The following is a 24,228-nucleotide window of genomic DNA, read 5'->3' as shown; positions in this document are numbered from 1 at the left end:
TTATACTTTGTTATTTTTAAAAAAATTTTGCCATACTATACTATGTCGTTTTTCACGTTTTTTGCCATATTATACTATGTTGTGTTTTTTGCTTTTAAGGCCTTATTATATCATGACCTCTTAATACCTTGCCATACTATGAGGTTTTCTGATGGTTTTATGCTTTATTATATTTTGTCATTTTTTAAAATTTTTTGCCATACTATACTATGTCGTTTTTTTCTCACATTTTTTGCTTTACTATACTATGTCGTTTCTTTCACTTTTAGAGCTTCATTATAACATGACGTCTTCGTACCTTGCGATAATGAGGTTTTCTGATGATTTTATGCTTTATTATATTTTGTCATTTTTTCAGTTTTTTTGCCATACTATACTATGTCGTTTTTCACGTTTTTCGCCATACTATACTATGTTGTGTTTTTTGCTTTTAAGGCCTTATTATACCATGACGTCTTAATACCTTGCGATAATATGAGGTTTTCTGATGGTTTTATGTTTTATTATATTTTGTCATTTTTTAAAAATTTTTGCCCTACTATACTATGTCGTTTTTTCACGTTTTTTGCTATACTATACTATGTCGTTTTTTTTCACTTTTAGAGCTTTATTATACCATAAGTGTTCTTAACTTGCGATAATATGAGGTTTTCTGATGGTTTTATGCTTTATTATATTTTGTCATTCTTAAAAATTTTTTGCCATACTATACTATGTCGTTTTTTCACATTTTTTGCCATATTATACTATGTCGTTTTTTTTGCTTTAAAGGCCATGACGTCTTCATACCTTGCTATAATGTGACATTTTCTGATGGTTTTATGCTTTATTATATTTTGTCATTTTTTTAAAATTTTTGCCATGCTATACTATGTCGTTTTTTTCTCACATTTTTTGCTTTACTATACTATGTCGTTTCTTTCACTTTTAGAGCTTCATTATAACATGACGTCTTCGTACCTTGCGATAATGAGGTTTTCTGATGATTTTATGCTTTATTATATTTTGTCATTTTTTCAGTTTTTTTGCCATACTATACTATGTCGTTTTTTTCTCACATTTTTTGCTTTACTATACTATGTCGTTTCTTTCACTTTTAGAGCTTCATTATAACATGACGTCTTCGTACCTTGCGATAATGAGGTTTTCTGATGATTTTATGCTTTATTATATTTTGTCATTTTTTCAGTTTTTTTGCCATACTATACTATGTCGTTTTTCACGTTTTTCGCCATACTATACTATGTTGTGTTTTTTGCTTTTAAGGCCTTATTATACCATGACGTCTTAATACCTTGCGATAATATGAGGTTTTCTGATGGTTTTATGTTTTATTATATTTTGTCATTTTTTAAAAATTTTTGCCCTACTATACTATGTCGTTTTTTCACGTTTTTTGCTATACTATACTATGTCGTTTTTTTTCACTTTTAAAGCTTTATTATACCATGATGTCTTCATACCTTGCGATAATATGAGGTTTTCTGATGATTTTATGCTTTATTATATTTTGTCATTTTTTCTGTTTTTTTGCCATACTATACTATGTCGTTTTTTCACGTTTTTTGCTATACTATACGATGTCGTTTTTTTCACTTTTGGAGCTTTATTATACCATGACGTCTTCATACCTTGCGATAATATGAGGTTTTCTGATGGTTTTATGCTATATTATACTTTGTTATTTTTTAAAAAAATTTTGCCATACTATACTATGTCGTTTTTTCACATTTTTTGCTATACTATACTATGTCATTTTTTTCACTTTTAAAGCTTTATTATACCATGACGTCTCCATACCTTGCTATAATATGAGGTTTTCTGATGATTTTATGCTTTATTATATTTTGTCATTTTTTAAAAATTTTTGCCATACTATACTATGTTGTTTTGTTCACGTTTTTTGCCATACTATACTATGTTGTTTTTTTCGCTTTTAGAGCCTTATTATACCATGACCTCTTAATACCTTGCCATACTATTACGTTTTCTGATGGTTTTATGCTTTATTATATTTTGTCATTTTTTCAGTTTTTTTGCCATACTATACTATGTCGTTTTTCACGTTTTTTTCCATATTATACTATGTTGTGTTTTTTGCTTTTAAGGCCTTATTATACCATGAACTCTTAATACCTTGCCATACTATGACGTTTTCTGATGGTTTTATGCTTTATTATACTTTGTCATTTTTTTAAATTTTTTGCCATACTATACTATGTCGTTTTTTCACATTGTTTGCTATACTATACTATGTCATTTTTTTCACTTTTAGAGCTTTATTATACCATGACGTCTTAATACCATGCAATAATATGACGTTTTCTGATGGTTTTATGCTTTATTATACTTTGTCATTTTAAAAAAATTTTGCCATACTATACTATGTCGTTTTTTCACATTTTTTGCTATACTATACTATGTCATTTTTTTCACTTTTAAAGCTTTATTATACCATGACGTCTCCATACCTTGCTATAATATGAGGTTTTCTGATGATTTTATGCTTTATTATATTTTGTCATTTTTTAAAAATTTTTGCCATACTATACTATGTTGTTTTGTTCACGTTTTTTGCCATACTATACTATGTTGTTTTTTTTGCTTTTAGAGCCTTATTATACCATGACCTCTTAATACCTTGCCATACTATTACGTTTTCTGATGGTTTTATGCTTTATTATATTTTGTCATTTTTTCAGTTTTTTTGCCATACTATACTATGTCGTTTTTCACGTTTTTTTCCATATTATACTATGTTGTGTTTTTTGCTTTTAAGGCCTTATTATACCATGACCTCTTAATACCTTGCCATACTATGACGTTTTCTGATGGTTTTATGCTTTATTATACTTTGTCATTTTTTAAATTTTTTGCCATACTATACTATGTCGTTTTTTCACATTGTTTGCTATACTATACTATGTCATTTTTTTCACTTTTAGAGCTTTATTATACCATGACGTCTTCATACCTTGCAATAATATGACGTTTTCTGATGGTTTTATGCTTTATTATACTTTGTCATTTTTTAAAAATTTTGCCATACTATACTATGTCGTTTTTTCACATTTTTTGCTATACTATACTATGTCATTTTTTTCACTTTTAAAGCTTTATTATACCATGACGTCTCCATACCTTGCTATAATATGAGGTTTTCTGATGATTTTATGCTTTATTATATTTTGTCATTTTTTAAAAATTTTTGCCATACTATACTATGTTGTTTTGTTCACGTTTTTTGCCATACTATACTATGTTGTTTTTTTCGCTTTTAGAGCCTTATTATACCATGACCTCTTAATACCTTGCCATACTATTACGTTTTCTGATGGTTTTATGCTTTATTATATTTTGTCATTTTTTCAGTTTTTTTGCCATACTATACTATGTCGTTTTTCACGTTTTTTTCCATATTATACTATGTTGTGTTTTTTGCTTTTAAGGCCTTATTATACCATGACCTCTTAATACCTTGCCATACTATGACGTTTTCTGATGGTTTTATGCTTTATTATACTTTGTCATTTTTTAAAATTTTTTGCCATACTATACTATGTCGTTTTTTCACATTGTTTGCTATACTATACTATGTCATTTTTTTCACTTTTAGAGCTTTATTATACCATGACGTCTTAATACCTTGCAATAATATGACGTTTTCTGATGGTTTTATGCTTTATTATACTTTGTCATTTTTAAAAAATTTTGCCATACTATACTATGTCGTTTTTTCACATTTTTTGCTATACTATACTATGTCATTTTTTTCACTTTTAAAGCTTTATTATACCATGACGTCTCCATACCTTGCTATAATATGAGGTTTTCTGATGATTTTATGCTTTATTATATTTTGTCATTTTTTAAAAATTTTTGCCATACTATACTATGTTGTTTTGTTCACGTTTTTTGCCATACTATACTATGTTGTTTTTTTTGCTTTTAGAGCCTTATTATACCATGACCTCTTAATACCTTGCCATACTATTACGTTTTCTGATGGTTTTATGCTTTATTATATTTTGTCATTTTTTCAGTTTTTTTGCCATACTATACTATGTCGTTTTTCACGTTTTTTTCCATATTATACTATGTTGTGTTTTTTGCTTTTAAGGCCTTATTATACCATGAACTCTTAATACCTTGCCATACTATGACGTTTTCTGATGGTTTTATGCTTTATTATACTTTGTCATTTTTTTAAATTTTTTGCCATACTATACTATGTCGTTTTTTCACATTGTTTGCTATACTATACTATGTCATTTTTTTCACTTTTAGAGCTTTATTATACCATGACGTCTTAATACCATGCAATAATATGACGTTTTCTGATGGTTTTATGCTTTATTATACTTTGTCATTTTTTTAAAATTTTGCCATACTATACTATGTCGTTTTTTCACATTTTTTGCTATACTATACTATGTCATTTTTTTCACTTTTAAAGCTTTATTATACCATGACGTCTCCATACCTTGCTATAATATGAGGTTTTCTGATGATTTTATGCTTTATTATATTTTGTCATTTTTTAAAAATTTTTGCCATACTATACTATGTTGTTTTGTTCACGTTTTTTGCCATACTATACTATGTTGTTTTTTTCGCTTTTAGAGCCTTATTATACCATGACCTCTTAATACCTTGCCATACTATTACGTTTTCTGATGGTTTTATGCTTTATTATATTTTGTCATTTTTTCAGTTTTTTTGCCATACTATACTATGTCGTTTTTCACGTTTTTTTCCATATTATACTATGTTGTGTTTTTTGCTTTTAAGGCCTTATTATACCATGACCTCTTAATACCTTGCCATACTATGACGTTTTCTGATGGTTTTATGCTTTATTATACTTTGTCATTTTTTAAATTTTTTGCCATACTATACTATGTCGTTTTTTCACATTGTTTGCTATACTATACTATGTCATTTTTTTCACTTTTAGAGCTTTATTATACCATGACGTCTTCATACCATGCAATAATATGACGTTTTCTGATGGTTTTATGCTTTATTATACTTTGTCATTTTTTAAAAATTTTGCCATACTATACTATGTCGTTTTTTCACATTTTTTGCTATACTATACTATGTCGTTTTTTTCACTTTTAAAGCTTTATTATACCATGATGTCTTCATACCTTGCGATAATATGAGGTTTTCTGATGATTTTATGCTTTATTATATTTTGTCATTTTTTCTGTTTTTTTGCCATACTATACTATGTCGTTTTTTCACGTTTTTTGCTATACTATACGATGTCGTTTTTTTCACTTTTGGAGCTTTATTATACCATGACGTCTTCATACCTTGCGATAATATGAGGTTTTCTGATGGTTTCATGCTATATTATTCTTTGTCATTTTTTAAAAATTTTGCCATACTATACTATGTTGTTTTGTTCACGTTTTTTGCCATACTATACTATGTTGTTTTTTTCGCTTTTAGAGCCTTATTATACCATGACCTCTTAATACCTTGCCATACTATTACGTTTTCTGATGGTTTTATGCTTTATTATATTTTGTCATTTTTTCAGTTTTTTTGCCATACTATACTATGTCGTTTTTCACGTTTTTTTCCATATTATACTATGTTGTGTTTTTTGCTTTTAAGGCCTTATTATACCATGACCTCTTAATACCTTGCCATACTATGACGTTTTCTGATGGTTTTATGCTTTATTATACTTTGTCATTTTTTAAAATTTTTTGCCATACTATACTATGTCGTTTTTTCACATTGTTTGCTATACTATACTATGTCATTTTTTTCACTTTTAGAGCTTTATTATACCATGACGTCTTAATACCATGCAATAATATGACGTTTTCTGATGGTTTTATGCTTTATTATACTTTGTCATTTTTTTAAAATTTTGCCATACTATACTATGTCGTTTTTTCACATTTTTTGCTATACTATACTATGTCATTTTTTTCACTTTTAAAGCTTTATTATACCATGACGTCTACATACCTTGCTATAATATGAGGTTTTCTGATGATTTTATGCTTTATTATATTTTGTCATTTTTTAAAAAATTTTGCCATACTATACTATGTTGTTTTGTTCACGTTTTTTGCCATACTATACTATGTTGTTTTTTTTGCTTTTAGAGCCTTATTATACCATGACGTCTTCATACCTTGCGATAATATGAGGTTTTCTGATGATTTTATGCTTTATTATATTTTTTCATTTTTTCTGTTTTTTTGCCATAGTATACTATGTCGTTTTTTCACGTTTTTTGCTATACTATACTATGTCGTTTTTTTCACTTTTGGAGCTTTATTATACCATGACGTCTTCATACCTTGCGATAATATGAGGTTTTCTGATGGTTTTATGCTTTATTATACTTTGTTATTTTTAAAAAAATTTTGCCATACTATACTATGTTGTTTTTTCACATTTTTTGCTATACTATACTATGCCATTTTTTTCACTTTTAAAGCTTTATTATACCATGACGTCTCCATACCTTGCTATAATATGAGGTTTTCTGATGATTTTATGCTTTATTATATTTTGTCATTTTTTAAAAATTTTTTGCCATACTATACTATGTTGTTTTGTTCACGTTTTTTGCCATACTATACTATGTCGTTTTTCACGTTTTTTGCCATATTATACTATGTTGTGTTTTTTGCTTTTAAGGCCTTATTATATCATGACCTCTTAATACCTTGCCATACTATGAGGTTTTCTGATGGTTTTATGCTTTATTATATTTTGTCATTTTTTAAAAATTTTTGCCATACTATACTATGTCGTTTTTTTCTCACATTTTTTGCTTTACTATACTATGTCGTTTCTTTCACTTTTAGAGCTTCATTATAACATGACGTCTTCGTACCTTGCGATAATGAGGTTTTCTGATGATTTTATGCTTTATTATATTTTGTCATTTTTTCAGTTTTTTTGCCATACTATACTATGTCGTTTTTCACGTTTTTCGCCATACTATACTATGTTGTGTTTTTTGCTTTTAAGGCCTTATTATACCATGACGTCTTAATACCTTGCGATAATATGAGGTTTTCTGATGGTTTTATGTTTTATTATATTTTGTCATTTTTTAAAAATTTTTGCCCTACTATACTATGTCGTTTTTTCACGTTTTTTGCTATACTATACTATGTCGTTTTTTTCACTTTTAGAGCTTTATCATACCATAAGTGTTCTTAACTTGCGATAATATGAGGTTTTCTGATGGTTTTATGCTTTATTATATTTTGTCATTCTTAAAAATTTTTTGCCATACTATACTATGTCGTTTTTTCACATTTTTTGCCATATTATACTATGTCGTTTTTTTTGCTTTAAAGGCCATGACGTCTTCATACCTTGCTATAATGTGACATTTTCTGATGGTTTTATGCTTTATTATACTTTGTCATTTTTAAAATTTTTTTGCCATACTATACTATGTCGTTTTTTTCTCACATTTTTTGCTTTACTATACTATGTCGTTTCTTTCACTTTTAGAGCTTCATTATAACATGACGTCTTCGTACCTTGCAATAATGAGGTTTTCTGATGATTTTATGCTTTATTATATTTTGTCATTTTTTCAGTTTTTTTGCCATACTATACTATGTCGTTTTTCACGTTTTTCGCCATACTATACTATGTTGTGTTTTTTGCTTTTAAGGCCTTATTATACCATGACGTCTTAATACCTTGCGATAATATGAGGTTTTCTGATGGTTTTATGTTTTATTATATTTTGTCATTTTTTAAAAATTTTTGCCCTACTATACTATGTCGTTTTTTCACGTTTTTTGCTATACTATACTATGTCGTTTTTTTCACTTTTAGAGCTTTATCATACCATAAGTGTTCTTAACTTGCGATAATATGAGGTTTTCTGATGGTTTTATGCTTTATTATATTTTGTCATTCTTAAAAATTTTTTGCCATACTATACTATGTCGTTTTTTCACATTTTTTGCCCATATTATTACTATGTCGTTTTTTTTGCTTTTAAAGGCCGCATACGTCTTTCCACTACCTCTGCATCAATGTGACATTTTCTGATGCGTTTCTACTGCTTATTTTATATATTTTGTCATCTTTTTAACAAATATTTTATGCGCATTATATACTATGCGTTTTTTCTCAACATTTTTTGCTTTACTATACTATGTCGTTCTTTCACTTAGAAGCTTCATTATAACATGAGTCGTTCTGTACCTTGCAATAATGAGGTTTTTCTGATTATTTTATGCTTAATTATATTTTTAGTCATCTTTTTCAGTTTTTTGCCATACCTATACCTGATGTCGTTTTTCAACGGCTTTATTTCGCACCATACTATACTATGTGTGTTTTTTGCTTTACGTGCCCTTATTATTACCATGACGTCTTAATACCTTGCTGAGTCAATATGCAGGTTTTCTCGGATGGTTTATGTCTTATTATATAATTTTGTCATTTTTAAAAATTTTTGCCCTACTATACTATGTCGTTTTTCACGTTTTTCGCCATACTATACTATGTCGTTTTCTTTCACTTTTAGAGCTTCATTATAACATGACGTCTTCGTACCTTGCAATAATGAGGTTTTCTGATGGTTTTATGCTTTATTATACTTTGTCATTTTTAAAAAATTTTTGCCCTACTATACTATGTCGTTTTCTTTCACTTTTAGAGCTTCATTATAACATGACGTCTTCGTACCTTGCAATAATGAGGTTTTCTGATGGTTTTATGCTTTATTATACTTTGTCATTTTTAAAAAATTTTTGCCATACTATACTATGTCATTTTCATCACATTTTATACCTGACTATACAATGATGTTTTGATTACTTTTTATGCCATACTATGCTATTACTTTTTTTTATCAGTTTTTTATGCATTACTATATTATGTCGTATTTATGACTTTTTATGCCTTACTATACTATGACCTTTTATGCCTTACTATATTATGACGTTTTTATACCTTATTATACTGTCATTTTTATGACTTTTTATACCTTACTATACCATGACGTTTTTATGCCTTACTATACTGTGACGTTTTTATGACTTTTTATGCCTTACTATACTGTGACGTTTTTATACCTTACTATACTGTGACGTTTTCATGACTTTTTATGCCTTACTATACTGTGACGTTTTTATGACTTTTTATGCCTTACTACACTGTGTCGTTTTCATACCTTACTATGCTATGACGTTTTTATTACCTTTTATGCCTTACTATACTATGACATTTTTATCACTTTTAATGCCATACTATACTATGACGTTTTGATCAGTTTTTATGCCTTACTATACTATGTTGTTTTTATGATGTTTTATGCCTTACTATACTGTGTCGTTTTCATACCTTACTATGCTATGATGTTTTCATGACCTTTTATGCCTCACTATACTATGACATTTTTATCACTTTTCATACCTGACTATACTATGTTTTGATTACTTTTCATTCTTAACTATACTATGACTCTTTTATGACTTTTTATGCCTTACTATACTATGACGTATTGATCAGTTTTTATGCCTTACTATACTATGTTGTTTTTATACCTTACTATACTATGTCGTTTTTATGACTTTTTCTGCCTTACTATACTATGACTTTTTATGCCATACTATACTGTGACGTTTTTTTGACTTTTTTATGCCTTACTATACTATGACGTTTTTATCAGTTTTATGCCTTACTATACTATGATGTTTTTATGCCTTACTATATTGTGATGTTTTTATGACTCTTTATGCCTTACTATACCATGACGTTTTTATCAGTTTTATGCCTTACTATACTGTGTCATTTTTATATCTTACTATATTATGACGTTTTTATGATCTTTTATGCCTTACTATGCTATTACGTTTTTATGCCTTAGTATACTATGCATAATGTTGACATATATGTCACCTATAAGAGGATATAATCAGTTATATTAGTATAAAATCAATCCACTTTTTTAAAACAACATCCTTATTGAAATTATGTTTGTATATGATTTTCTTAATAATTTTTAATTAATTTTAAACATACATGTCTATTCTTTATATTCACATAAATAATATGAACATACAGTATACTAACAGGCTATGGGATGGATGTATATTAATGTAACATATAATATAAACAGACATACTAAAAATACATGTTTCCATTGGCTAGACATATATGTCAATACACGATATCAGGTTTCATATCTAAATTTTACATACATAAGCTATGATTTTACCTCATATGTACACATATTTCACATATGGAAATTCAACACATGTACATATATTACATTTACATATGGGCATTCCTGAATGTAAATTCAGATCTTATACCATAATAAACCGTTTGGTTGAGAGCATTAAAAAGCCAAACTCTTTGTTTTGGAGGGGTGGCAGGGTTGCTGTGTCCCTTCCAATGTTGAGACCAAACCTACGCCCTTGCAATGACATCTGTCACCATGTCGGAAAGGGTGCCCTTCCTTGTTTGTGCAGGTTTCTTCTTGCTTAGAAGGTCTCCTCTCTCACTCTCAGAGGTGGTGGTAGATGGGGTGGGGGGTGGGGTGCCATGGGGGTAATCTGGCCACACGTCTCCCCACTGGAGTGAGGGAATCTATGAAATAGTGCACTTTATCTATGTACAGCACTAATGCAATTACTAAAATCAGTCACACCAGGGATAGCTACACAATTAATTCATAATACTATGTATGTATATATATATATATATATATATATATATAGAGAGAGAGAGAGAGAGAGAGAGAGAGAGAGAGAGATGACAATTGTGCAATTTAGAATGCGTGTCTTGTTTGAAGTGTGCAAGTGTGTAATAATTAGGTTCCCTTGTGTCCCTTGTTGTTTTGTATATACATTGTCGCCCATAAAGTTGGAATAATTTTGTTTTCAGACACAATCCTCTGTTTATTCCTATTTAAATGCATCAGTAATCACTTTTGACCAGGTGCAATGATTACATTATGTGTCCCAATTACCCAGGTGTAATGAAATAAATCACACTGTCACAATCATTTCATGGAAAGAGGTAAAAAATATTTTATTCCAACTTTCTGAGCAACAGTGTATAAGAGACAGGGACTCTTTCTATTCTTTTTACTTTATTTTGGTATTTATGATTGTGTATAATTGGTATCATTTATTTAGTTTTTAAAAGTTATGATACCCTGTTTAATAAAAAAGTTAGTTTGTGCAGAATAGTGTGTCTGTATTGTAGCTGGACGAGGGGGGACTGAAGGGGGTATTTGCCCAGGGAACCATACAAGCTAGAACCGCCACGGGAAGAAAACTGTTTTTCTGCTTAATCACTTTTTAACTTCTTCATACTTTCATTCTTTCTGCTTCACTTGGATTTCGTGGTGTCTTTTATGATGAGAGGAAAGATAACTCTGAAAATAATTTAAATAAAGAATATTTGTCTAGTTAATTAAAAATAAGTAAAACCTTTCACAATTTGCAGGTCTTCTTGGCTTTAAAGCTCTGTCCTTTAGTAAATTGGACTGAAGAGCCTTCTACTGTATAGAATATTATGGTTGTATGAGGATTTGTGAAACCATCTGCACAGGGGCCACTTTACGTCTGTTTAATTATTAACATGAGTGGTGATAAAAAAAAAAATCATAAATCAATGATGAAACAATAACAATTCAGAGCTGAAGTGAAAAATATCAATAGCATTTAATCACCAAAGATATAAACATTTAAATATCTATTTTGTAATGTGACTGACAAAATCTTTACAAAGTTAACCTTCATCTTCTGCAGACTGCTTCACATCGTCTGTACAAAAATGAGGTGGCGTTGGAGACTGGCACAAAGAGAGGAAACTGTCCCGAGTAAACGACAACGTCAGCAAAATGAAAAGCAAAGTTACAGCAAAAACATTAACATTCTTATCTTTTGATACTCAGCAAATAAAATGACATAGACATACAGTAAATATATATATTTTTGTTTGTTTTGCAGATTTTCTTGTAAACTGCTTATTGTGCCCACACAAGCTTCAATCACATTCAGTTCCTTTCTGCTCAATACAAATATTCTTCACAATACCCGAATAAATCAATCATAACTAAAATAATACATATATAAATTAAATAAGCAACATTTAAATCTATTTCATAAACAAAGTTCATTAATCCCCACACATGCCACTGCCTTGTTTGGTTGTTGTACAGCCTTTAAATGCATAAATCATTATCAGCGTTTTTATGTCACTTGGAGACATTTTTAGTAAATGACAAAAGTTTGATCAGGCAGTATGTTGCTCATAACTCTTAACATCTCTGTGCTTTTTACTTGCGGCAAAACACCTAAGTTGCAAACACTGACAGTTATTGTAGGCTTCACTGAAGTCAAACTTTCAGCTTCATTTGTTTACACACAGCAAAGAGCTCTGAGGCCTCCACATCACCCAAAATATCCACAGAGGGCGCCATCGCGTCTCCCCAGAGTGATGGAGAGCTGGATGCGGACAGGAATGTAAAATATCCATCAGGCTATGTACACAAATCTGTAAATCGTCCAAAATATCATGCAAATAAATACTGGTAATTTAAAACAAAACTACAACACTGACCTCAACAGTAGTAATATATTGTAGGCTATAAAGAGTTCCACAAAATGTCTTTCCGTCAATGTACAACAGTGTTGTTTGAATAATGCAATATGACCCGACTGCAGGTCTCAGAGTAAAAGCTTTTTTTTGTTGTTGTTAGTTTTTTTGTTGCAGTGTTTTTTTGTTTTTTTTTTAACTGAGGTCTCCAAACAGTGTTGAGCTTTAATCTGTTTCTCCAGGTCCCCACCATGCTGGGGTACAGTAGAGAAGCACAACAGTAGGTATACTGTACATAAACATTCACTCGTTTCCTAATGGAAAAGTACATGTTTCCAACAGGCTTCAAATACAGAATATACAGTGTGCAGATGGGACGAAGTAGAAACCTATGAAAATGGACAGTGTCTGTGCTTTGATTCAAGGCTGAACCACAGTGTAGAGAGAAACGACACGTAGCAGAAGGGCAGCAGGGTTTGTTCTCATCGCATCGACAAACATCTGTCCATGAGAAGGCAGGAGGGGAGGCCAGCTGCTCAACACACTTCTGTTGTGCTCTTTAAAAATCTAAGTTCATGAAGAGCATCTTTTTTTTTTTTTAATATATATGATCACTGACCAAGGAGTCCATTTAGAGTTGAACCATAGCAACCCTTGAAATTCAAGTGTGTCTGTCACATGGCCTGCAGGATGAACTTCCACAGCTAAGAACCAAATGTTCCTGCCATCCAAAACAAGTGCAACAAGGCACTGCAGGGTGGAGCACCCTGGCAGACGGGGGAAAAAAAAAATAGCATTTTACAAATATTTTGTCAGAAAAGCTTTTTAAAAATATCTCCCACTAACTCTGTAACCAGAGTGAGGGGCTGATAAGTCACTGTGGGAAAATGTTTTCAGGGTTTTATCATGCATAACTCTTTATGGATACACTGTGAGGTCACAAAGTCTCTACCACTGTCAGTCTTTGTTGCTTTAAAGTGGTTTAAAGTCCTCCTCCACTCAAAAATAGATTTTCTTACTGTTACCTAGATGTTTGACCTCCACTGTGAAGAATGATGTATGTGCAGAGTTTGACACTAGAAGGCAGTTTTCACATTTCACAAACATCTTTTGAAGAGGGAAAATTTCATTCTTTGTAAATCGGACTTTAACACATGTATACACAAGCATGATTTGTGACATCATAATTAGTTTGGGCCAATAATCAATAATCAACTCACTCCAGTGTCATGTGGAAACTTGGATCCTCCAGTGCACATATATTGAGAACAGACTTAATAGTAAAGTAGGAGACGACTTGTGTCCAGCAGTTAAACTTTTGAACCAAAAAAGATTTGCATTTTCTAAGAATCAGGATTTTTTGATGAGGAAGAACAATTTGTTTCTTTATGTCTTACGTGTTTTTAAACATCTTTAAAAAGATTGTTTGTCAAATTAAACTATAAATGGAGTTTGGTAAAATAAATAAATAAATAAAGATTTTAAAAAAAAACAAAAAAAAAACTTGTAGCTCATGTAGTAATGAGCCCATACATTCAGCACTGGGCTGTGACTAAACTGTGACTAAACTGATAAGTCTTACAGCTCCATCATTTTGTAAAAAGTTGAATCAGACATTGCTGTGAAGACGAGGTATGCATGATAAAATGAAAATATTCTGCCACAGAGAATCATCACTTTCAATGAGACATCAGGGGAATCTCAACTCAGGGTCAAAAAGCATCACATACTAATAATATATTGATAACACCGAAAGCTGTTCAGAAGCTACATTCCCCATACAGAAGCATACATAAGTGCATAAATTCAGATTTGACAAATAGTGATGATACAAGATACAAAAACAGGGACAAAGAGCTTCCCATCAATCAAACAAACACATTTAAAAACATGTCGGCCACACACAGACGTCTGCACATTGTGTGCTATAAGACTACACAGATAACACTGCATTTGAATTACTCTTCATTTGATCACAAACCAAATATCACTGCTAGAATAAAGTATCCAATTATAATAGAATTATTGCATTAAACACTGCGCAGTGTCACCTGTTCTTAAATATTATAGTCAATTGAGGATGCACTTCTACTCAAAATCAATGAATGTTTGATGATTTTGGTCTTCTGTTTGATTTTTACATCTTTTAACAACCTCTTACTGGAACTGACTGGAAGCACTTCAAGATCATACCCCGCATCTGTGGAAGCATTTCAACAACACAAACCCTGACTTAAACAATCTTTATATCACAATTAAACTACACGGATGTTTTATCACTGATGTGTGTCATGAAAAGTCACAAAATCTTGCTGAAGGTCTGACACTGGTATAAGTCATCATACTGGCTTTTCTGATCTGTTGTCTCATGTGCTCTGGGAAAATAATTTTAGGAGAAAAAAAAAAAAACTCTTCTCAACCATCACCTAACTTCTGTCAGAAATTCTGTCTGATGGATTTAAAGATTTAAGAGACAGAGAGTACTTGAAATGGCAGCAAGAAATCATTCTGGGTCACATATGATACAATTTATAATACTGAAATTGTCTTGGCAAAGGTCAGAGGTGGACTGAAAGACACTGAAGTGAATGTGAGGTTCAGGCCCGGATCTACTATTGACTAGAAACAGCTCTAAGTGCATTACTCCTTTATGTACAGCAACAGTTACCAGGACCCAACATGCAAAAGAAAATAGGAGTAGATAATTCATTTTAAGCCAACAAAAGCTAAAGTTGCCATAAGCAGTGTCTGAGCGAACTACAGGTGGGAGTTTGAACCCTAAAGCTCAACCAGCAGCCAATTCTGTCTATTTATTGTCTATTTATTTACATGCTCATGCTGCAGCAGTTATCTCAATGTGTGGCGTGCACATGTAAAATTGTCATTTGTGGAAATGCCGAGGACTGCTTTACTCAGGAGTTGTACTGTATGAAAACTTTAAATCCATACCAACAAAAATTTAAATAAATTACAGCAGATTCAGAGTTGTTTAACAATACTATGCAATCAAAGATCTAAAAACTCTGAATAATGTCTCATGAAGGCAGTTGAATCACTCAACTGTGAAATCCTCTGAATAAAAACCAGGCGTGTGCAGCTTTGTATTTAGATGTAGACCATGCTACTGTCTTTGGGTGTAGTGTTGTGGTTGCTTGTACTTTACTGAAGTATTTCCACTTTATGCTATTTAAAGGTACCATGTGGAGTTTCCGACCACTCGTAGAGCCATGCTTTTCTAAGTGGGCCCTAGTTTTGAACTGCGCATGTAAACAGAAGCTTTGTTTACAACAGAACTGCACAGAGCACTTTTAATTATTCAACTTCACTATATTGTAAAGAAAAATATTGCACTTTTTACTCCACTACATTATTGACAGAAGTTCTTACTTCTCATTTTACGATTTTACACAGAAAATTTTATTAAATAGATTGTTACAGACATAATACTCAGCAGTGTATAAAGTAGTGAAAATTAGCTCCATCTTGACGAGTTACAACATCAAAGGGACTATTTTATTTATTTTTAAAATTTTGACTTTTACGTATTACAAAGTATTTCTACAGTATGATATGATAACCTCCCTTCAGTACATCTGTTCCAGCAGGTTGCTTATTTATTGGCCTATTAAAAGTATATTTCGGCTGCCTCCCTGACTTTTTGTGTGATTCATTATGTGGCTGAGCCCATGTGCAAAAAATTTCAAACATGCTTGTCCTAGTATAAGTAGCATGCACACTCAACACATTCTTTACCTATATTTTGCATTTAAGCCCTCAAACACCAACAAATGCATATGCAATAAGGCAAAAAAATAACAAAGAGCTGATCCAGGTACTTTTTTACCACTAGCACAATGCATCGTGTGCTTTTTGTAGATTAAAAAAAAAAAAGAAAAAAGGATTTTGCAGTTGCTGTTTGATCTGACCTTCAGTAGATCCGAGCCTTAACCCAAAGAGATGAAAGATGTTTGCACGTGTCAGAGATGAAAGAGAGGCAGAATAAGCTGAATAAAGAGAAGGACTCCTATGGAGGACTCCAGAGAATGACCCCGTCCACACTCTGACGTGTTTTCCTGCAAAGAGAGTCAACAATAAATCCTCTTTTCCAGAGCAAATGGAGCAGTAGTACTTGTGGTTGTTTGCACTTCATATATGGAATCTGTGCCTCAGCCTTCAGCATGCTATGGAACATTTCGAGGACAGAAAAGTTTATTTTTCAAGCATATAAATTACAGTAGTGATTATTATCACACAAAGAATAATCTAGCACAGAGACAATAGTAAGGATTAAGACACAGAGCAGCCAAACTAAAGTAGATAAATACAGTTTTGGTTACTCTCCAAGTTTCAGGAAACTTTATGAAATTCTGTTTGTAAGTTAGTCTGTGCTTTATTAGCTTGCAGACTAGCTATCTTGGTTGACTGCTGACTTCTGCCACATAAGCGTTAGCTAACTAAGCTAAGCTCATTAATGTAGTTCCTTTAAAAAAAACTTACTACTACATGTTCATCACTATAAAAAAATGAGATGTAACACATTCATAGATTTATCTATATTTAGAGATAATGTTTGTTTTTTTTTCCAGGAACTACATAAATGATTTTCAGGTTTTCCAAATGTGTAGCTACAAACCATGATAGCTAAGTAGAGAGTCACTAACAAATGGAGTTTCATAAAAGTTTGGGAGAACAAAGATCTCTGAGTGAAAACTGAGTGGCAGAGGTTATCAGGACAATAAAAAACAAACAGCAAACACACTGAAATTTTCGGTGAGTAAAATGAAGTTATTCTTCATGTGATAAAAATTTCTCTACAAAATATCATTTATATGCTTGGAAAATATATATTTCTATGGACAGATGTTTTCTATTGTTTTGTCCAAAGCATTATATCAAAAAGGTAGGAGGTAGGCTAAATAATAGAAACACATCTCTGTATGATGCAACAGTTCAACAGCACCACAGTCTACATCTTGCTCCAAAATTATCATGGAGATGAATCAAAACATCTCTAAAACAGTCTCAATAAAAACTGAACATTATAACCTTGATGTAGAAGGATTTATTGCAGGATTGTTGTATTCGTTTTAGCGAGGTGTTCCTAATAACTTGTCAATCGAGTGAACATACTTACTAAGGCACTGTAGTCAAAGCAGGAAGTCGGGCCTTTACGATATCGTGCGTTGCTCAGTACTTCACATGGATTCTCCTCCTGAACTGTTGGTTTTTACTTAAGGGAGGTAACAGTAACAGTGGACTCAACCGGCCGCACAAGATGGATGAACTTTCCACCCTCAGCACAGATTAAAGCACCACAGAGGGTGTGAGCACAGAAAGGATACACTCCGTCCTCACCTGGGTCAATCTCTCGATCTCACAGGAGCTGCAGGGAAGCGTCTCAGCAACAACAAAGAGCAGGTTGGTGTTTTCTATCCGCTTCGCGTGGAACAGCCTACAGGAGACAGTGATGGATATTTAGCTGATTCCATATGTACAGTGCAGGTCTGAGAGCACAAACACTGCAAACATATTCTGCTGACGCTCCAGAAAACACACCGTGAGCAGTTTCCACAGTCCTGCAGCACGTTGTAGGAGTTGGTGGTGTTTGTGAAGTAGAACTGGCTCTGGATGGTCACACAGCTGCTTTCTTTTGTCTCAAAACCTTCAACTAGGACATTGTCTAAAAGGAAAACACACACATAAACTCAGTATTTTATGTGGCATTTGTGAAACATTCCTAAAACTCATCATTTTAGTTTTAGCAGTTGTTGTTGTATTTTGGTTTACATTCATTTTCACACAGATTTTATGTACATATTCATCCTAAAGTTGTTGTTTCCTGGTACAAGCACACTCTGTTGTTGAGTCCTAATTTACTGGGGACATTAAAAATAAGGAAATAAGGAAAAATAAGGCCAAAATGCAAATAAACTGCTGTACATACTTTGAACACTGATTTTTGATTGATCACACAATTTTTTGTGGATTTTGCTTTTTAAAATAAATCTATTTATTATCCTTTTATAATCAAACATTTCCACACACACACACACAGATTGAGTTGATGCTTAACCTTGGTAGAGCAAGCTGTTGTAGGCCAGTCCATACAGTAGCTGCTGGACCACAGACCTGAAATAGTTGTCACATTGCACCTTGTCAAAGAAAAGTATGTTCTGGAAACATCAATAAATTAGAGTATAACACATGTGATGTGCTACAGTGACACTGAGCTGAAAATAGCTGAGCATGGACCAGTAGCTGCCAAGCATGAAAAAAAAATTCCTTCCTGGTTTCATGTGCAGAAGTCTGGACACAGTTAAGATTGTTGGCAGCTCACATGCTCCTGGTGCCATTTGATTTGCGGTAAACAAAGTCTCACCATGCCACTGTGGACGTCCACCAGGCCAAGCTGAGGATGTCAGCAATGGACGGCTGCAGACACAGAGTACAGTAAGAGATCAAAGCAGATGTTAAACCGTCCCATAGTCTAAAATCTGCAGTTCGTCTCTTACCACAAAGATGCCTCTCGGTGCTGCACCGGTGTGGCTGCTGCTGACTGGTTCACATGCAGACTGGTAGTGAAAAGACTGACGGCGGGAGAAAATAGAGTTGTTGTAGAGCGCGTGCATCAGATAAGGGTCCACATCACCAAAGAAAAGACCGATCTGTGATGGAATGAAAGAAAGGAAAGACAGGTATATTTGGGGAAACAGCATCACATGGTGGTTTAACATAAAGTTTATTGCTGGTTTCCATTTGTTTCATTCTCCTCCTGGGAGTTCAGCTGAGCTGAATATTTTATTGATCCAGTGGAGAGACAAGATACAAACATGCAACACTTATGTCTATCATCAAAACAAAAATCTGTCTGGGTTTATCAAAACCCCAAAAACCAATTCACTAAAAATCTGAAGGAAAAAAAAACATCCAAGGACATACCTTTTTCCAGTGATCTCTCTGATTGGACATAACCAGGAACCCACCATCATCAATGAGATAGCAGAGGAGGTCCTACAGACAACAGAACAACACAGTTTACATTGCAGCATCTTTACCTGTTTAGTATATCATTGAACAGCAGCAGAAAATCTCAGGATAAAGGTTGGCATGACATTACTAGAGAGAAAACAGCAGATTGTGAAACTGAAAATTCAATATCTTAACATATGCTGCAGGATATTTATTAACAGCAAATGGATATTTAATATTGCAAAAAACAACTTTCTTATTTGTAATTTCTTCTTAAATTAACAATTCAAGAATTTTTATAAAAAGTGATTATTTCTGTGTATTTTGCCCAAAGTTTTCTATTTATTTAACGTCACAACAGAATAAGGCAAATCACTGATCTAATATCAAGGTTCCAGGACTGAAGAGGATTTTTGAGATAAATTGGTATGTGTGAAAAGCTGTTGAAATAATCTCACCTCATAGGCAGATTTTTTTTTTCTTGCTTTTTTATGCCTTTTTAAAGAAAATACAATTTTAGGCCTAAATATTTGACCAAAACACTTGTTAAGGTGTTGTTTCCACAGTATCGTCCACAGTCTCACAACCTGAAACATCCTCACCCTCTTAATCGTCCATACATACAGGCAGCACTGTGGATTGTATTATTTACACTGGAGATGTGAGCATTTACAAGGGCTCCTTTTGTCTGTGAGTTGACTGCCTGAATAGGACCCTTAGTAAAAACAGCTAAACTCTAAATTTAAACTAATTTGCCACAGTCCAGTGGTTGTGTTAATATGAGAGTAAAATAAATGAGACAAAAAGGTTCTTACATCAGTGTTCACTTCACAGTCCATTTCGCAACTTCTGGATGGTCCGCACTGTTTAACAAAATGTGTAATGAGACAATGTCACTTTTGTTGAAGTAAATTCAGTTTTCTTTGGGTGATTAATGATTATAAGTAAAACAGTGACATTGTGGTGAACCTTGTGCGAGCCCTGACGACTGTCTGACACGTTGCTGGCCAGGATCTTAAACTTGTCGACCCATGCTTCCATGTCCAGCTTCACTCCAACCACTGAATGATGAGATGCACAGCAGCAGACCAAAAACAGTAACAAGGAGGCAGCGCTTTAATCAGAGGAAGCCAAAGCAGAAGTAGCTGAAATATACTTTTGATAATGCAGGGAACCCCACATTGCACAATATACCACAGCAAGTTGTGATTTTCCATGTGAAAGTGTTTATCTTACCTGCGGGTTTGAGCAGTTTGCCTCCTAAATTAACCTCTACAGCAGAACTGACCAGAATTCCAAGAGTGCCGTTTTCTGCACCTACAGGGTCGTCCAAGGCTGTTCATGAACAAAACATGCAATTAAAAAGCTGATGACAGCTTACAGTCGTATGTCACAAGCGAATAAATGCTGGATTTATTATTTTGAGTTCAGGTTTAACTTAAATTAACCATCATTTTGCAGTTACTCACAGGATCTGGGTGGAGCTCTGAACATGTAACCTCTGTTGTCGAGGCTCCGTCTATAGTAATTTGAATTAAAGGGTTCAGGATCTTCCTCCCATAACTCAGCAGCTCTGTTGTACAAACACAACACAAATCATTAAATGTTATATGGAAAAAAAATAGATAAACTATTTGTGAGATTATAAGTATATCAATCTTACTCACATGTTGGGGAAAACTCGCGTTATTCCACCATCTGTGGATGCAAACACAGCCAGGAAGCCGTACCTGTAAGAATCAGTTTTGACTTAGAAAATTCAGTGTTTTGCATGATGTGTCTCTTTCTAAGAGGCACATTTTTTTTGCCACAGTAGATGGTGTGTAAATACACTGTACAGAGCAACAACAAGCTCACTCACGAATTCAGGTCCTTGTTCTTCCATACACGAGAGGCCAGCTGCCCAATAATCCTAGAATCCAAAATCAGGTTGTGGATGAGGCTTTGGTCACCTGAGACAAAAAGACAAGCAGATAATCTCATTGGTGTATCTGCGGCGCGGCAGATAAACTACTACTGAAAGCGTTTAGAGCACATGTAACTCACACTCATCAGACTCTGGAGAAATATCCAGAATGAGCGAAAGGAAGTTCTGCAAAAACTGGGTGTTGTTGTCAGAAAGGTGCAGACGCTTGCAGTACTCCCTGCAGAGGGAGAACATAAATAAATAATGATGTTTTCTTTACTAACAGACAGAAGAAAGAGTGAAACGAAGAGAGGGAAGGGAGAGATCAGAGTCACCGTGGAGCCAGAAACACATGTCCTGATGATTCAAAGGAGCTGGGCAGCAGCGACTGCATATCTGTAACACAGACAGGTGATGTTATTTCTTTCATCTCATCTATTGTACATCTTACCTTTCTATATAAAAACAGATATGTGAGAGCGCTGCCTCGCTGGTACTCACACTGGAGCTGCAGCATCACATCACTCAGGTCTGCCTGGATGTAGTAATCATTGTAAGGGGGTAGTACCAAGCCAAGACTGCAGGGGGCAGCATCCCAACAGGAAGGCACATGAATGAGGAGAGACAGGGAGAGGAAGGGTCTTATGAGTGAATCCATCCCTGTGTGCAGCACTCACCAGGGCACAGCTGATCGGGAATTATTTATAATGCATAACATCGCGACCACTCACCTGTAATCTGTGCCGTTGATAGGAGTCCAGGTGTAACCCCTGTACACCTCATCAATGTAATTCTATAGTAAAAGAGTTATTTCAATACTCAGTCAAAGTAAACAGGCTACAGGTTACCCACTTTTACTTTAACATGTGTGCAATGTCGTTTTGTGGAGGTGTGACTGTGATTTTTTTGCAACCTGGGTTTTAATATTGCAGTTTTTCCCATCTTATATAAGCAATGATACATTTCACTGTCTGCTGAGCCCACAGAACACAATCCTCATAGATTCAATTAACATAATCTGTGATGATATCTTTTAATATAGGCGCTAGCACTGATGACATTGATGCAGTGTTTTCTTTACACCAATAACATTTATAAGCACAACAAATGGAAGACAAATGGGTTTATATTTTCAACTTCGAACGGTAGAAAAAAGTGATAGTTACAATATGCTTTTACACCAACATGGACTACAAGAGCTAGTGAATGGATCACGTGGTGACATTGTCACACAGTTACCTTTACCACTTGTTTGGAAATGAATGCATAGTGAGAGTTAAAAATGATTTCTCCAAATGTATCATAACTTACTCAACATAGAGTTGTGTGCAGTGCTCAGTAGAGTAGGACAAAGGTGACTTAGAAAGCAGCTCTGCAGTGATTAATATTTCAGCTTTACACTTTTGGAATTTTACATTTTGTTAAACAGCATTGTAAATCTATATAAGTATGTGGTGTCACCAGGTCTACTTAATGGTAACCAGCTGTATTGTAACTGAGACATCTAGGCCAATACTGCAACAATAAGAGGTTACCCCAGATTAGACCTGATAAATAAATGCTGTTTGATATGTCACTGAACTCTATATGAGAGCTACAGTCAGACTAAAGAGTTGAAATATGAAAAGCTTTTCAAAAGAAAAATTACGTGCCTCGTCAATCGACTTGATCAGTGTTTTGACCTGCATGTCCCCTGGTCTTCCATCAATCATTTGGCGGCGGATCTAGAGCATGAAAACACGGTGTTATAAGTTATAAGTTACCTGCACAGGACCCTGCAGACTTGTATGCAGATTGTCCCGAGGCAGATAATGTTGCTCACCGGCCCAGGAATAACTTTGAACATGAGCTTAACAAACAGCATGGAACAGAAAACGCCTGAAAATTTTTCGGTTCCACTTGGCACTAAGTGCTCACCTCCTCTTTGTTGGTGTCCTCCACCTCTGCGTCTAGGAAGTCCAGCGTCACGGGTTCAGGGAGGTTCACAAGCTGTGAGGAGTCGAGTGCGAAAAAGACATTTACATTAGAGTGACATCACATGTAAAACAGGTAAAATAGCATGCTGATCATCAATGAACTGTAGTCCATCTGTGCTCAGTTTAAATGGACCTCTAATGGCTATTCCCACTGGTTCTCAAAACAACTATCCACAGTGTAAATTTAATGCTTTTTGCCAGGTTAAATATAGATCACCTTTGGTTGGAGGTTAGGATGTAGGAGAAGATATCCATTTGGATCGATGGCAAATATGTATCCGTTGGCTCCAAGCTGTTTAGGATGCACAAAAAAAAAGAGAAACAATGTGTGATACTTTGTTTGTATTGTCCATTAAAAATAAAAATGAAGAAATGTGTGACTGATAGTGGTGCTAATGGGATGTACATACATTGTAGCGTGGCGTCAGTCGCTTTATCTCATCAAGATGCACATCAACTCCCATGACACCTAATATCAGCTGATTCTGGTAAGACAACAGCAGCAATACATTTAAATAGTAATAGAAATAGTTCAAGATTTAGGAAATACTTTGATACCACTCTTAGAGCTCTATGGTAAGTATGAAGCAAAGTTGGTTATTTCGGCTTAGCTTATCTTATCTTAGTTTAGTTTGGCTGACAGTCCAGCAAATAACCCGTGTCATTTTTTCCTCTTCTTTCGTCTTTGCTAGGTTAAGCTAACTGGTAGTTTAAAATTTACTGTACAATAATGAGTAGTATCAGTCTTTTTACCTAACTGTTAGAAAATATTGAAATATTCCTCTAAAAGGTAGCCATTAAGTATTCTGTCAT

At 33.5% G+C, this 24,228-nt stretch overlaps 1 protein-coding gene across 1 annotated transcript in view; it reads right to left on the bottom strand.

Moving 5' to 3' along the window:
- Nucleotides 1–16,093: 16,093 nt before the first annotated feature.
- LOC111222860 (voltage-dependent calcium channel subunit alpha-2/delta-2-like) overlaps nt 16,094–24,228 on the bottom strand; it is a 33,163-nt gene continuing 25,028 nt past the window's right edge. Inside the window, exons 17-38 of the mRNA XM_022746744.1 lie at nt 23,826–23,900; nt 23,633–23,707; nt 23,357–23,428; nt 23,092–23,163; nt 22,171–22,232; nt 21,941–22,017; nt 21,775–21,835; nt 21,580–21,677; nt 21,395–21,485; nt 21,201–21,263; nt 21,003–21,106; nt 20,770–20,868; nt 20,503–20,594; nt 20,349–20,396; nt 19,504–19,575; nt 19,077–19,229; nt 18,944–18,996; nt 18,638–18,693; nt 18,121–18,244; nt 17,907–18,016; nt 17,699–17,781; nt 16,094–16,637 (exon numbers count right to left, since the gene is read on the bottom strand). Coding sequence (XP_022602465.1) covers nt 16,542–16,637; nt 17,699–17,781; nt 17,907–18,016; nt 18,121–18,244; nt 18,638–18,693; nt 18,944–18,996; nt 19,077–19,229; nt 19,504–19,575; nt 20,349–20,396; nt 20,503–20,594; nt 20,770–20,868; nt 21,003–21,106; nt 21,201–21,263; nt 21,395–21,485; nt 21,580–21,677; nt 21,775–21,835; nt 21,941–22,017; nt 22,171–22,232; nt 23,092–23,163; nt 23,357–23,428; nt 23,633–23,707; nt 23,826–23,900 — 1,836 coding nt within the window. The 3' untranslated portion in view covers nt 16,094–16,541. The remainder of the gene's footprint in view (nt 16,638–17,698; nt 17,782–17,906; nt 18,017–18,120; nt 18,245–18,637; nt 18,694–18,943; nt 18,997–19,076; nt 19,230–19,503; nt 19,576–20,348; nt 20,397–20,502; nt 20,595–20,769; nt 20,869–21,002; nt 21,107–21,200; nt 21,264–21,394; nt 21,486–21,579; nt 21,678–21,774; nt 21,836–21,940; nt 22,018–22,170; nt 22,233–23,091; nt 23,164–23,356; nt 23,429–23,632; nt 23,708–23,825; nt 23,901–24,228) is intronic.

This window comes from Seriola dumerili, unplaced genomic scaffold (genome assembly GCF_002260705.1).
Source record: "Seriola dumerili isolate Sdu_G_001 unplaced genomic scaffold, Sdu_1.0 BDQW01000109.1, whole genome shotgun sequence".
NCBI lineage: Eukaryota > Metazoa > Chordata > Actinopteri > Carangiformes > Carangidae > Seriola > Seriola dumerili.
Note: the sequence above shows the minus strand (reverse complement) of the source record. Positions and strands in the feature narration are given on the sequence as shown.